This window comes from Anguilla anguilla, chromosome 14 (assembly GCF_013347855.1).
Source record: "Anguilla anguilla isolate fAngAng1 chromosome 14, fAngAng1.pri, whole genome shotgun sequence".
Lineage (NCBI taxonomy): Eukaryota > Metazoa > Chordata > Actinopteri > Anguilliformes > Anguillidae > Anguilla > Anguilla anguilla.
The window spans coordinates 38,138,035-38,152,646 of record NC_049214.1 but is presented as its reverse complement, the minus strand read 5'-3'; the positions used below and the strand labels follow the sequence as shown (position 1 = coordinate 38,152,646).

Below are 14,612 nucleotides of genomic sequence, written 5' to 3'. Positions count from 1 at the left end.
GGCATGCGTTATTCATGCGCCCAGGTGACCGTGCCGCCTCGGGCCGCCGGGTTTCAAAGCGAGCGCCGGACGGGCTCTGAAGGCGGGGTTCTCTTTTAAGGATCCTCAGAAGCGTTGCTCCTTTTAGAGCAGACTTGAAACGCTAATGCACTCCTGCACCCCGTCCAGCCTTCTGTTATGGAACAACTCCCCACTGAGAGAGGAGGGGGGGGGGGGGGGGGGGCAGGGAGGGAGAGAGAGGGAGGAAGGAGAGGGAGAGAAAGAGAGAGGAAGAGAGGGAGGGGGCGAGAGAGAGAGGGGGAAGGAGAGGGAGGGAGAAAGTGAGAGGAAGAGAGGGAGGGGGCGAGAGAGAGAGGGGGAAGGAGAGGGAGGGAGAGAGCAAGAAAGAGAGAGGGAGAAGGAGAGGGAGAAAGAGGGCATGAGAGGGGAGGAAGAAGAGGGAGCAGGGGGGAGACAGAGAGGGCGAGAGCAAGAGAGAGACAGAGAGAGGGGGGGAAGCAGAGGGAAAGAGAGAGAAAGACAGGAAGAGAGAGATGGAGGGAGGGAGGAATGGAGAGAGGGGGAAAGAGAGAGGGATAGAGTGAGAGGGAGAAAGAGAGATGAAGAGGGGGGGCTAGGGAGGGGGAGAGAAAGAGAGAGAGGGAAAGTGGAGAGAGAGAGAGACAGGGGGGAGGGAAAGAGAGAGAGAGAGGGATGGAGGGAGATGGCAACATCCCAGCAGCCTCCCACAGCACTGCTACTGGCAGGCCCGGAGACAGTGGGATAATTAGTCTGGTCAGAAGTGACAGGGCTTTCAGTTCCCACACGCGTGCATTTAGAGCCAGCGCAGGAGAGGTTCTCTCCCCCCCCCCCCGTCCTCTTCCTCCCCCCCACCCTCCTCGCACTCTTCGCCCGATTCCGAGGCAGGCTCGGACGGAAGCGTCTGCTCGCCATCGATTGGGCCAGACGGGCATTACCGCGAGGCTTCATGCCCCAAACCCCGCCGTCTCGCCACCGCATCGACGGCGTCTTTCCGGCAGGCTGGCGGCCCGGTCCCTCCCCCCGCCCGCAAGGTCATGTGACCACTTTCAATACATGCTTTAAATCATCAGCGGTTCAACGGTTTGTATTCTGTGTGTGTGCGTGTGTTTGTGTGTGTGTGTGTGTGTGTTTATGTGTGTGTGTACGTGCGTGTGTTTATGTGTGTGTGTGTGTGTGTGTATACTAGTGTGTTAGTGTGTGTGTGTGTGTGTGCGTGTGTTTGTGTGTGTGTGTACGTGCGTGTATTTGTGTGTGTGTGTGTGTGTTTGTGTGTGTGTGTGTGTGTGTTTGTGTGTGTGTGTGTTTATGTGTGTGTGTGTGTGTGCGTGTGTTTGTACGTGCGTGTATTTGTGTGTGTGTGTGTGTGTTTATGTGTGTACGTGTGTGTGTTTGTGTGTGTGTGTGTGTTTATGTGTGTGTGTGTGTGTGTGTGTGTGTATGCGTGTGTGCGTGTGTGTGTGTGTGTGTGTGTGTGTGTGTATGCGTGTGTGCGTGTGTGTGTCTGGGTCAAACTAAGTATCGAACCCCAGTTTTTGTAGTTCAGCCGAGGCCCTATTTCAATTACCGCATTTTACAACACGCCAATAAAAGTTTGTTATTGAACGAAGTTTCTTTCCCGCAGTAACTGAGAGACTCAGGAGAGCTGCTCTCTCAGGCGGCGCCGCTTTGACCTCTGACCCCGCGCTCCACCCCGTCGCCGTCCTCGCGTGACTTCGCCTGCGCGGCGCTCATCGTCGGCGGAGACCGCCCACGCCGGATCCACGGCGACGGCGCTCGTGACCGTGAGTGGCGTGGATGGTACACAGCGCACGAGCCTGTGCCCGTCACCTCGCATTTACTGACACATGACATCCGACGGTCGAGCTGCACTGCGTCAGTTACAGACATCCTTTAGCGCTGACGCGAGTCGTCGTTTGCTTAAATAAAAACTGACCGAATTGTCATCTTGAAAATCAGGATGATCAAAGTGTTTCATTCCCCATAAAACGTATGCCCAACCATGCACACACACGTGCGCATACGTGTGCACACACAGACACACACACGCACACGCACACACGCACACGCACACGCACACACACGCACACACGCACACACACACACACACACTCACACACACAAACCCCATTCCAGTCACACCAGAATACACACATCCCTTCAGAACAGCAAACTCAAAAAATAAACAACACAAAAGAAAGGATCAATGCATATCTGGGACGATCTTAGGGGATCTGAATTATTTAAGATGAACGAATCTCGCGAATTCCCCAACAGACCCATGGCGAGAGGACACCCCGCCCACCCCCCCGGTACAGGTGGGGTGCATAGGGAGTGGGTTTAAAGAAACAAAATTCTTCAGTTTCTTCCGAGACAAACCTCATTGCCGCTATAAAAGCTCCATATCAAGCATCATTGCTCTCCTCCTGTGGTTTTTTTTATAACACGGACTCCTGTCACAGAAGGGTGGAGAAGCAAACCTGCCCAAAATGTTCCAGCGTCGCTCAGCCGTACAACTCTCCTCTGAGAGAGAGAGGGAGAGAGAGAGGGGGAGAGGGACGGAGAGTGACTGAGGGGGCAGAGAGAGGGAGAGGGAGAGGGAGAGGGAGAGGGGGGGCGTGGGGGGCAGAGAGAGATGCTATTTTTTGTATTAACTGTTATGATTGATGGTTGTTATCGCTACACTTTGGCACTATGTATTTTAAAATATGTCATGCTGGCAAAGCATTTGAATTGAAATGAATTGAGAGAGAGAGAGAGAGAGAGAGAGAGAGAGAGAGAGAGAGAGAGACATGGAGAAAGGGGGGGGGGTGCACTATCCTCTTCACAAGTATCCACTGTTTTTTTTTCCCTAATTAGAATCATCACACCTTCCAGAGCACTGGAGGTAGCTGTGCTGCCAGAGAGAATCTCCCAGAGGAAGCCCTACAACCATTTCAACACCCGCCCCACCACCACCGCCACCCCCCCCCACTGCTGCTGCTGCTGCTCCTGCCGAAAACTCAGCCTTCAACCACCACCATCACCACCACCCCTACCCCCACCGCTGCTGCTGCTCCTGCTTCTGCCCAAACTCAGCCTTCAACCACCACCACCACCACCACCACCACCCCCCCAGCCCACTGCTGCTGCTGCTGCTTCTGCCGAAAACTCAACCTTCAACCACCACCACCACCACCACCCCCACCCCCACCGCTGCTGCTGCTGCTCCTGCTTCTGTCCAAACTCAGCCTTCAACCACCATCACCACCACCACCCCCCCCCCCCCCACTGCTGCTGCTGCTGCTCCTGCTTCTGCCCAAACTCAGCCTTGAACCACCATCACCACCACCACCCCCACCCCCACCGCTGCTGCTGCTGCTCCTGCCCAAACTCAGCCTTCAACCACCATCACCACCACCACCCCCCCCCCCACTGCTGCTGCTGCTGCTCCTGCTTCTGCCCAAACTCAGCCTTGAACCACCATCACCACCACCACCCCCCCCCCCCCCGCTGCTGCTGCTGCTCCTGCCCAAACTCAGCCTTCAACCACCATCACCACCACCACCCCCCCCCCCACTGCTGCTGCTGCTGCTCCTGCTTCTGCCCAAACTCAGCCTTCAACCACCATCACCACCACCACCACCACCCCCACCCCCACCGCTGCTGCTGCTGCTCCTGCTTCTGCCCAAACTCAGCCTTCAACCACCACCACCACCACAACACCCCCACCCCCACCGCTGCTGCTGCTGCTCCTGCTTATGCCCAAACTCAGCCTTCAACCACCACCACCACCACCACCACCACCCCCACCCCCCCACTGCTGCTGCTGCTGCTTCTGCCCAAACTCAGCCTTCAACCACCACCACCACCACAACACCCCCACCCCCACCGCTGCTGCTGCTGCTGCTTCTGCCCAAACTCAGCCTTCAACCACCACCACCACTACACCCCCCCCCCACCGCTGCTGCTGCTGCTTCTGCTGAAAACTCAGCCTTCAACCACCATCACCACTACCACCCCCACCCCCACCGCTGCTGCTGCTGCTACTGCTTCTGCCCAAACTCAGCCTTCAACCACCATCACCACCACCACCCCCACCCCCACCCCCACCGCTGCTGCTGCTGCTGCAACTGTTGCCCAAACTCTGTCTCTCAAAGCCATGTCAGAACACCATAAATGTTAAAAATTACACTGCGAGAAGCTTCTAATCCAGAGGGGATTTACAAGTTCACACACCACGCAACAGCTTAGCGTAGCTTCAAATATAATAAAACAGGAGGAAAGTAAAATGAGGTCACGTTTCTTTTCTTCTTAACAATGTGCCGCATAAGCAGTTCTTAGGTGGCGCTACAGTAGCTGTAGAGGGGGATAAAATGCTAATGAGATAAACGGGAAATTAAAAATACTTGCAAATAATTATTCATTAATCAAACAGATAAAACCGACGGGAGGGGAGAAAAATAGCAAGAGAGGGAGTTTGGAATGTCGGCCAGCAAGGGATAAAAACACTAGATCAACAAAAGAAATGTTTTATTGTACTACTATTGTGCTGTCGACACACGGGGATAAAACGTAGCTAAAAAACAGCGCGTATTCCAACACCGGCGTCACAACCGCGAAGCCGGCTTTAACACCAGGCACCAGCGCTCCTCGTGAAACGATTTCGGCAGAAAACAAGTTCTTTTTTTTTTTTTTTCTCGTTCCTTCTTTGTTCTTTTTTCATGGTCTTTTACATACACGTTCCCCAAAATTATCTGTTAGTTGTGGTCGCAGCATCTAGATTCTTGAGCCCCACGTCACGTCTTTTCCCTTGAATGTTTCCCTTTTCCCTGTAGATCATTTCGACAGCAGTAGAAGAAGAGTCATGGTCGTGCGTCTCATTTCAGTTTCGTCTTTCCTTTAGTCCGTTTGGTTTTGTTGTGTAAAACGAAAGCGGAGAAACTATAAACACTCAATCCGTTTTTAAAATATAATGCTACAAAAATGTGTACGTTCGTGCCAATGACAGCATGAACTTTCCCATAACCTCAAGCAGCTTACCAATAATTAAATGCTATTTGGGTCACATGACATGCCTTCGAATTCCTCGGCTGAAACCCTGTTTGTTTTCGGCAGGTCGAGTCTGAACGTAGCCTGTAGAGCGCTGTCCACACGCTCATTGCGAGCCGCGACGTCGGCGGTTCGAGTCCCCGGCCGCGCGACCTTCGTCGCACGTCTCTCCCTCTCTCTTCCCCTGTTCTTCCTGTCTCTCTACACCGTTCTATCCACTAAAGCTGAAAAAGCCCCAAAAATATAATATTTAGAAATCGGCGGAAAATGGGATCTCCTGAGAGATCATCTCCACACGGGTGCACGGAACGTTCCGGGCCATAATTATCACACTTTGTCACAGGGAGAAAAAAAGAAGAAGAAGAAGAAAAAGGGGGGAAAAGCATCCGTTTTCATTCAAATGCTTCATTGAGCATTTTATTTTTTCATTTCCACGCACACCTTCATCACCCACCCCCTGACCCCCCCCCCCTGACCCCCACCCCCCCCCCCCCCCCCCCCCCCCCACAGGAACGATACCTCCTGGCCTGAGGAGCCGTTTCCTCATTCTCTCTCCCAGTAGGACGCGGTTTGGTGCTTTACTGAAGCACTTCTCTCCCTCCATCTCCGTTCTTGGCCCTGCCACTCCTACACTCACCTGCCACATGCTGCTCGCGTCAAATTGATTTTCCTGCGATTACTTCAGTTTCCCCCCCCCCCCCCCCCACCCACCACCCCCCCGCGGCCCCCACCCCCATCCCGCCCCCATCATAAGACAAGATGCTCCACTGCACAATGCACATCCCCACATGACAAAAAGAAAAAAGTAACAAATGTAAAAGTGTGGAATAAAATGAATAAAATATTTTTAAAAAATATATATATATATATATATATAAATAAAATATATTGGCAAAATGTATTATTAAAATTATACAGTCCACTCCAACGAAGCTCTGGGAAAAATGTCCGTAAGTATTTACATTTCATAAAAAGCAGCTGAAATGTAAATAATTGTAAATAAATAAATTATATACGGTCAAACCCCACAATACATTTAACATTTGTTAGATATACAGCCTGCTACCGGCTTCTTTTTTTCATTTTATTTTATGCACCTGCACCCATCCGCTAAAATGGCTGCTCCTCTTCACTCAGGGTCTTCTAATGGACTCCGGTTTATTAGGTGCCCTGACACTGCTGCAGGGAGATAATGTGGCTGATTCAATAGCTGCGGGCAGGCCGGAGGGGATCCAGCCAATCGGAAAAGGACACCGGTTAGAGCTGCGATTGTGACATCACCACACAGGACACCCAGCCAATCACGGCGCTGCCACGCTCTTGATTAAGTGCTGGCCAGAGGGCACACCACTCTGCCAAACCAATCTACTGGACATGCCACTCAAGAGCACAATTTTTCCATGCAAAACACTTTGCTTAATCTGCTAAATAATCATTATTTTCAGATATACATTTAAAATATTTTACCAGTGTATTTCTTATACATTAAGCCTCCAATAAATATTATTAATGATATATTATTCACTATACTAAATACCAGAGCAATGCATTTCACTATACTAAATAACAGACCAGTGTATTTTGATATACTAAATAACAGACCAGTATATTTTGATATACTAAATAACAGACCAGTGTATTTCACTATACTAAATAACAGACCACTGTAGTGGAATACTCATACCCATATTGTACACTGAATTCATATTGTACATCACACAACTGTACATCAAATCCAAGGGCAAAATCAGAGCTGAAATATATGCATTTTCCTACATCCCCAGAGCCGGCCTTATTAAAATGCATGTGCTGCAGGTCTGGGCAGCAGCATTAATAATTAGCACACCTGTCAGTCCAGCCCCTTGCTGTGCAGGGGAACAGCGGGCAGTGGGGGAGGGGGAGGGGGGGGCGGGATCAGGAAGTGACCCGTGCGAGAGACCTGCGCACAAATTAGAGGCCAACTTCGAGGTTACCCGCACCACCGCCCCCCCTCCATCCCCCCTACATCTCACCACCCTTGCCGCAGGCCATTTGAAGAACCCACTTTGGGGCCATCCTCCGTCAAGCCCGGGAACATGAATAAACAAAGGCGAACCCTCCGTTAGATCTCCGGGTGTTTGTTCTAAACTCCATTTGGACTGTGAAGTGTAACATGATTGGGTATAGTCCTGTCCAGGGGCCTTATGAATGGAGCGAGATTTCCCCTGCTAAGGGGAAATGAATGGAGCGAGATTTCCCCTGCTAAGGGGAAATGAATGGAGTGAGATTTCCCCTGCTAAGGGGAAATGAATCGATCGAGATTTCCCCTGCTAAGGGGAAATGAATGGAGCAAGATTTCCCCTGCTAAGGGGAAATGAATGGAGCAAGATTTCCCCTGCTAAGGGGAAATGAACGGAGCGAGATTTCCCCTGCTAAGGGGAAATGAATGGAGCGAGATTTCCCCTGCTAAGGGGAAAGGTGGGCGTACTAGAACCATTCCAGTGTTGCAAGAGAACAGGTTTTTCTCTTTTTTTGTTAAACACAGGAAACAGAAGCACTGGTCAGGGAACATTTTGGCGGAAAACAACACCGTTTCTTTTTACTGCCCGACCGCTTAAAGGTTGACGGGGGGGGGGTGGGGGGGGGACAACAAAGGGACGTTTGGGATCGCTAAGGAAACTCGTCGGTTCGAGCGGACAACTTTGTCTTTCGGGATATTTTTTTAAAAAGAAAGAGGAGAGGCGGAGACATCGGGAGAGAAAGGAAGTGCTCAGGGCCTATCCCGCGACAGCAGAGAAACGTCTTCATTTTGATTAACGCCATGACGCGGCTGAGCCCTCTGGAGAGGGTTTAAAGCTTCCGAAGACAGAGAAGAGGCTTTGATAAATATAGCTGGGGCTGACAGCCCGCCCGCCCCCGCCCCCCCTCCCTCCCCCCCGCCACCATCCGCCCCCCCCCCCCCCCCCTCGCTCCCAGGCCGTTCCCTTTCACACACCTCCCCGCTGTTCATTTGTCTGTTAAACACTCGACTGAATGTACTGGAGTGTCTGGGGCCTAGTTCCTTTTCTGGAGCCGCTCGGATAGAAGCGCGGCTGGAAAACGCTGTACCGCAAGTGTGTGTGTGTGTGTGTGTGTGTGAGTGTGTGTGTGTGTGTGTGGGTATGTGTGTGTGTGAGTGTGTGTGTGTGTGTGTGTGTGTGTGTGTGTGGGTATGTGTGTGTGTGAGTGTGTGTGTGTGTGTGTGTGTGTATGTGCGTACGTGTGTGTGTGAGTGTGTGTGTGTGTGTGTGTGTGTGTGAGAGTGTGTGTGTGTGTGGGTATGTGCGTACGTGTGTGTGTGTGTGTGTGTGAGAGTGTGTGTGTGTGTGGGTATGTGCGTACGTGTGTGTGAGTGTGTGTGTGGGTGTGCATTCATGCGGGTGTGTGTGCACGGGTACATGCGTGCGTGTGCTAGTGTCTAATTACAAGACAGAAAACATTCCGTACAGCAATCCTATGTGGAGAAAAAAAAAAAAAAAACATAATAATAATAATTACATAAAGTCTGGCAAAAGGTTCTGGAATGCATGAAAGGAAACGTTCTGTCGTCCCCTGTCCGCACGCTCCTGGTGCACACGCTCCCCTGTGCACACGCTCCCCGTGCACACGCTCCCCTGTGCACACGCTCCTGGTGCACACGCTCCCCTGTGCACACGCTCCCCGTGCACACGCTCCCCGTGCACACGCTCCCCGTGCACACGCTCCCCGTGCACACGCTCCCCGTGCACACGCTCCCCGTGCACACGCTCCCGGTGCACACTGTGTGGCACGTTTTCCTCTCCTCTGTCAGTGTGAACGCAGGGCGTCTGATCCTGGAGCCGAACCCGCAGCAGGGCCAGGCCTTCGCTATAGCCTGTCTCAGCGGCAGTCCTCCGGGAGGATCAGAGGTTCGACCGGTCCTCTCCGTCACGGGACGGAGGGGGTGGGGGGGGGGGGGGGGGGGGGTCGATGACCCCTCCTGAGCCGGCCCATCTGGGACCGTGTCGACCGATTCGGATTAAAGCATTCCTGAGAGAATCTGGAGGCGTCATTGTATCACACCGGGAACTCATTTATTTTGTTTTGTTTTGTTTTTTTCTTTACCTTGTTTTTCTTCACTTCGCCGTCCGGACTGATGAATCCCTTTTTTAATTTGGGAAATCGATGCCAAAGAGCCTCCCTCGCTCCGGGTGGCGCTTCTCAGGGAAACCGGCTGGACGTCGTCCAGCTTTTTAAAAAAAAAAAAAAAAAAAAAAAAAAAAAACCTTTTTCCTGTTTTTACAAGCGCCTTTCGCCCGTTTTAAGTAGCTTCGCGGGTTTAACGACGAACGCGAGCGAGGCGTCCGTTTTGCCGCCCGCTGGACGCCTTCGTCGCTCCGTTTTTTAAAAACAAAAAAAAAAACGTTTCGCCGTCAATTAAAATCGGCGCCGGCGATGTTCGGCCTTATTACAGCAGCGCTGTTTGGGAAATATAATTTTTACGAGGCACTTTTTGAAGATAAGTACTTACAGGAGCGCTCTGCGGTGTCCTCCTGAGGCGACGAATCAGGCGGCTCCGGACGAGAATGCCGAAGCCGGACGCGTCCGGAATGCAACTAGAGCGTTAGACGAATTAAGCTATTAATAGCCCCGAGGCCGCGGAACGACGCGACGGACGCGAGGGAGACGGGCGCCCGGAACCCGAGAGGGTGGGAGGGGGCGGGCCGAGGCGCGGAGGCACGGCGTCCTCCTCTCCGTGAGGACGCCAGACGGGGCCGGGACGAGTACGAAACGTTCTGCTGCGTGAGCGAAATTCTCCCCCCAACCCCCCCCCCCCCCCTCCCAGCAACGGGACCAGTGACTCAGCAGCCAGCGTCGACTCCGCTTCGCTTTCGGCTGTCCGTCTGCCAGGAAGCCTCCGCCCGCCCGTCGCTCACGGCAACGGGAAGCGGGGGAGACCAGTGGGAGATGTTGGGGGGGGGGGGGGCGGGGGAGGGGGTTTACCTGGATGGTGTCGGTGGGAATTTTACCTTGATGCCATTCGTGGTTAGGGTTAGGGTAGAGAGGGTGGGGAGGGGGGTGTTAACCTTAATGCCATTGGTGTTTAGGGTTAGGGGGTGTTGATTACCTTGATGGTGTTGGTGTTTAGGGTTAGGGTTAGGGGGGGTTGATTACCTTGATGGCGTTGGTGTTTAGGGTTAGGGTTGGGGGGGTTAGCTTGATGGCGTTGGTGTTTAGGGTTAGGGTCAGGGGGGGTTGATTACCTTGATGGCGTTGGTGTTTAGGGTTAGGGTTAGGGGGGGTTGATTACCTTGATGGCGTTGGTGTTTAGGGTTAGGGTTAGGGGGGGTTGATTACCTTGATGGCGTTGGTGTTTAGGGTTAGGGTTAGGGGGGGTTGATTACCTTGATGGCGTTGGTGTTTAGGGTTAGGGTTAGGGGGCGTAGCTCACCTTGATGGCGTTGGTGTTTAGGGTTGGGGTTAGGGGGGGTTGATTACCTTGATGGCGTTGGTGTTTAGGGTTAGGGTTGGGGGGGTTAGCTTGATGGCGTTGGTGTTTAGGGTTAGGGTCAGGGGGGGTTGATTACCTTGATGGCGTTGGTGTTTAGGGTTGGGGTTAGGGGGGGTTGATTACCTTGATGGCGTTGGTGTTTAGGGTTAGGGTTAGGGGGGGTTGATTACCTTGATGGCGTTGGTGTTTAGGGTTAGGGTTAGGGGGGGTTGATTACCTTGATGGCGTTGGTGTTTAGGGTTAGGGTTAGGGGGCGTAGCTCACCTTGATGGCGTTGGTGTTTAGGGTTGGGGTTAGGGGGAGTTGATTACCTTGATGGCGTTGGTGGAGATCTGGATCTCGTGCAGCTTCCTCATGGTCCCGTCGCGGTCGATGAAGTAGGACGAGGCGAGCTGGTGCAGCGCCTCCACGCTCTGCGAGGCGTTCATCGACTTCCTGTCCAGCTTGCTCTTGGCCATGAACATGGTCAGCGCCTCCTCACCTGCGAACGAAAGCGTGGAACACAAACAGTGAGCCTCAGGGGTCAGTCAGCCACCACCTTCCAAAAGGCACACAAAAGGACAGGATTCATCCAGACCGGCACATTCACCATCCCCCCCCCACCCCCCCCCCCCCCCCCCACAAAACAAAAAAACTCACGCAAGCCTGTTTGTGGCATTGATTGAGCTGAATCGAGCTGAAAATTGAGCTGCATTGATCTGAAAATTGAGGAGGCAGAGAACTTAACCCTCAAACTGATTAGGTTTGGGTCTTGATCTGTATTCAGTGATTTTCACACAAAAAAACTCAATTCCATCAGATGTAGCCAGTTCTCCTAAGACTGTTGCGTGAGAAATAAAATTATTTTTATTTGCATCACGAATATGTGCCCATTTTATCTGAGATTTATCGGGGATACAGGTACTCTTTGTTCTCCCCACTCACACTATATTCATAGCATAGCATCGTTAAACGAGCTTGAAGCACAGGTTTGTGGTCTTTATCGCAGACTGTACATAAAGCTAAAATGGGAGTTAACAGAGTGGCGTATTTCTTTTTTCACAAGAGCATTTCCTTATTGAAACGGATTTCTCAGAATTGAATTTATCGTTTAATTTCCCTAACACGACGCGAAGAAAGATACGGTGTGGTTGCTCGCCGATGCATTATTCAGATTGTCGGCACACTTATCAGTCAAGGAAAACGATTGAAAGCAGGTCGATGCCGATAATCAATTAAGGAGACGTTTTCTGCCTCGTAATTTTTCAGCTCAGCAAACGCCGCTTATCCTAGCCCACCCCATTCATCTCGGCTGAACCGCCGCGCCCCAATTTATGAATCCCCACCCAGGTAGTAATGGCCCAGCTATCTCCACACAGGCCACGCTGCTGGTTGCAAAATACAGCTTATCTGCGCTCGTAATTCAAATATCAGTGGTTTTCCAATCAAAGGGTATTAAGAACGGATGCCGTTCGAATCCAGGCCCGTACCACCGAAGTTCACATCAATAATGAAGCACGTAAAAGAGGCTCCCATTGTGGCGCCGTTAAACTCTAACAGCAAAATCAACACCGCGCAGTGCATTAAGCAGAGGGAGACGGCCAAACAACTGTCCACCGCGCGGAAGCAGGACTCGCCTGTTACTGGTCGTAAACGCCGAGGACAACCGGCCAATCGAGGAGACCGCACGCTGAGCATGCTAACAGACAAGCTGCTCGATGATCACGTTAATGTGCGGGCGCGGTAACGGCTGGTCTTCCTGTAGCCGAGCTAAAAGCAGACGGCATTCTGAAAACTGACATTCTTACATTGTTCCCAGCTTGACATCACTTCCTGTCAGTGTTTCTGGACATATGTAAACTATGCCAGTCTGGAGGAGCTTAAGAATATAATCATTATTATTATTTTTGTTACCCTGCACAATAAACACCTCGCTTTTTATATTTAAGCATGGACCTGTGCCAAAGAGCTTCATAAGCCGCTGACATCCATTCTTTTGACTTGTGACAGTTTGACTTGCTGTTCTCCTTTATGTTGCTGTCGAAACTATCGCTTCCTGTGTATAAGCCTGTGTCTGTGTGTGCATGCGTGTATTTGTGTGTGTGTGTGTGTGTGTGGATGTGTCTGCTGTGAGTGTGTGTGTGCATGCACGTGTGTGTGTGTGTCTGCTGTGCGTGTGTGCGTGTGTAAAGGCTGCATATTGAATGTGTGCACAGGCAGGGTGAGTGAGTGACAGGTGACAGATTCCTCACAGACTAAGCGCCCTGCCCGTGACAGCGAGCGAGCGCCCCAGCAGACCGCAGCCTCTAATGGCAGGGGAGAAGGCCATTTCCTCCCGCGGAGTGGAAGTGGAGGGGGAGCCGCGGCGGGGCGAAATATCATCGTTTATCTACGCCGGGTCGTTTGAGCCCAAATGGCCCCCTCGCGTTAATGTTCCGCTGTCTGGAACTCGTTCCGAGGCGCGTCACAAGCGTTTATGACCCCCGCGCCTCCATTGGCTGTTCGGTCCCCCCCGGCGACGCGCCGCGATTGGTCGCTTAACTGCTGGAACTCCAGCCCGGGGGGGGATGAAGTCATAGTCGGTTGGCAGACGCTCCGTTAGGCCGTTTCGGGCAGGCGTAGGTCCCATTCAATCTCCTCTCACCCCCCCCCCCCCACCCCCCACCCCCACCCCACCCCCCGAGGCAGGGAAGGTCATTCGAACACCAAAGTCCCTCGTTTAACATACAGCGAATGAGGACAATGATTTTCTGTTAACGGTAACCCCCGGCAACCCCTTCCACACGCCGTCGATAATGCCTCATGAATCAAGCCAGGCTACAAAAAAGCAGGACGACATCCGATATATATATATATATATATATATATATATATACACACACACATAGTATATTTATATATATTTTGCGTTTATGTAGCGCAAGCGGACACTCGCGCGTTTAAATCGGCAAATGCCTGCCGCGTCTCGGAGGGGAGCTTTAACCGCCCTCCGCTCGGCACCTGGAACACGAAAGGAAAGACAAAAACGGGACGAAAATTCAATTCGACGGATTACGACAACAAACAAACAGAAACCCCCACGGTGCCGACCGTCCTCCTGCCATTTCGATGAGTCGACCGAATTAAACTGACTGAAATCCAGGAATCAAAAACAGTAATACCGTCGCCAACCGAGAACTATTTTCCTTAAGCGCACAGTGAAAAGTATCCGCTGGTGCAGCAATGTCATAATGACAGGCTACATCGGTAATATTGACTTCAGAGGGACGGGGTGCTAGGTTTTTTTAGACTAATTACCGGGAGCGCATGAAAACCCTTTATTGATTAATGAGGCACTGCCACCCTCGATTCTGAGCGCCCGTCCCGAGCAGTCCGGCGGATGGATTTCGCGACGGATGCGATTTCTAATAAAACGACGGCGGCGGCGGCGGCGGCCTCGGCTGATAACAACGTCGCGTGTTATTCAGCGCCGGCGCGCTTCGTCGATTCGTGAAATCGAGATTGCGGTCCGAGACGAGAAGAATTACTTAAAACGCGCGGGAATGTGCGGCCACCGCGTGCCGAGCAAGACTCTGGCGCCGCGGAGCTGAGTCTTGAGACCAGTGACATCAGAGACCGACTCGTAGCCAGCGGGCGGTGTCACGTGTTAGGCGACCAAACGTTTTTTTAGTGTCTCATTTCGCAAATAAACGTGACTAGAATCTTCTAAGAACCACCCACACAATGAGCCGTACAGTAAATGACTGCTGGGATATTAAGAGTCACATGACTTACGGGCCTCCTGAGACCCCATTGCGAGTGATGTACGGCGCCGCGGCAACCAGCTGGGAGGCTCTGCGCTTCTGTAAACACCATGTGGGACGCTCTGCCTTCGGAACACTATGATGTCATGTTAGATGTCATAGTTGGGGTTACCATGGTCACGGCATTATCCTTCCGTTGTGCGATTCCTATTGGCTACTAGTGTATAATTTCACTGAACAAAAAATTTTTTTTTTCTTCTTCTTGATTTTACAAGTGTGTAATTTCACAGAACAAAAAGTATTTTCTTCTTTTTTTTCCCCCAAAATTTGGAACGAAAAGAAGAAATCATTTA

At 51.9% G+C, this 14,612-nt stretch overlaps 1 protein-coding gene across 2 annotated transcripts in view; it reads right to left on the bottom strand.

Moving 5' to 3' along the window:
- The window catches only part of brinp1 (bone morphogenetic protein/retinoic acid inducible neural-specific 1), a 111,993-nt gene that overhangs the window by 30,010 nt on the left and 67,371 nt on the right, over positions 1-14,612 (bottom strand). For both annotated transcript variants that reach the window (XM_035392432.1, XM_035392431.1), the window contains exon 4: positions 10,849-11,018. In XM_035392432.1, coding sequence (XP_035248323.1) covers positions 10,849-11,018 — 170 coding nt within the window. The remainder of the gene's footprint in view (positions 1-10,848; positions 11,019-14,612) is intronic.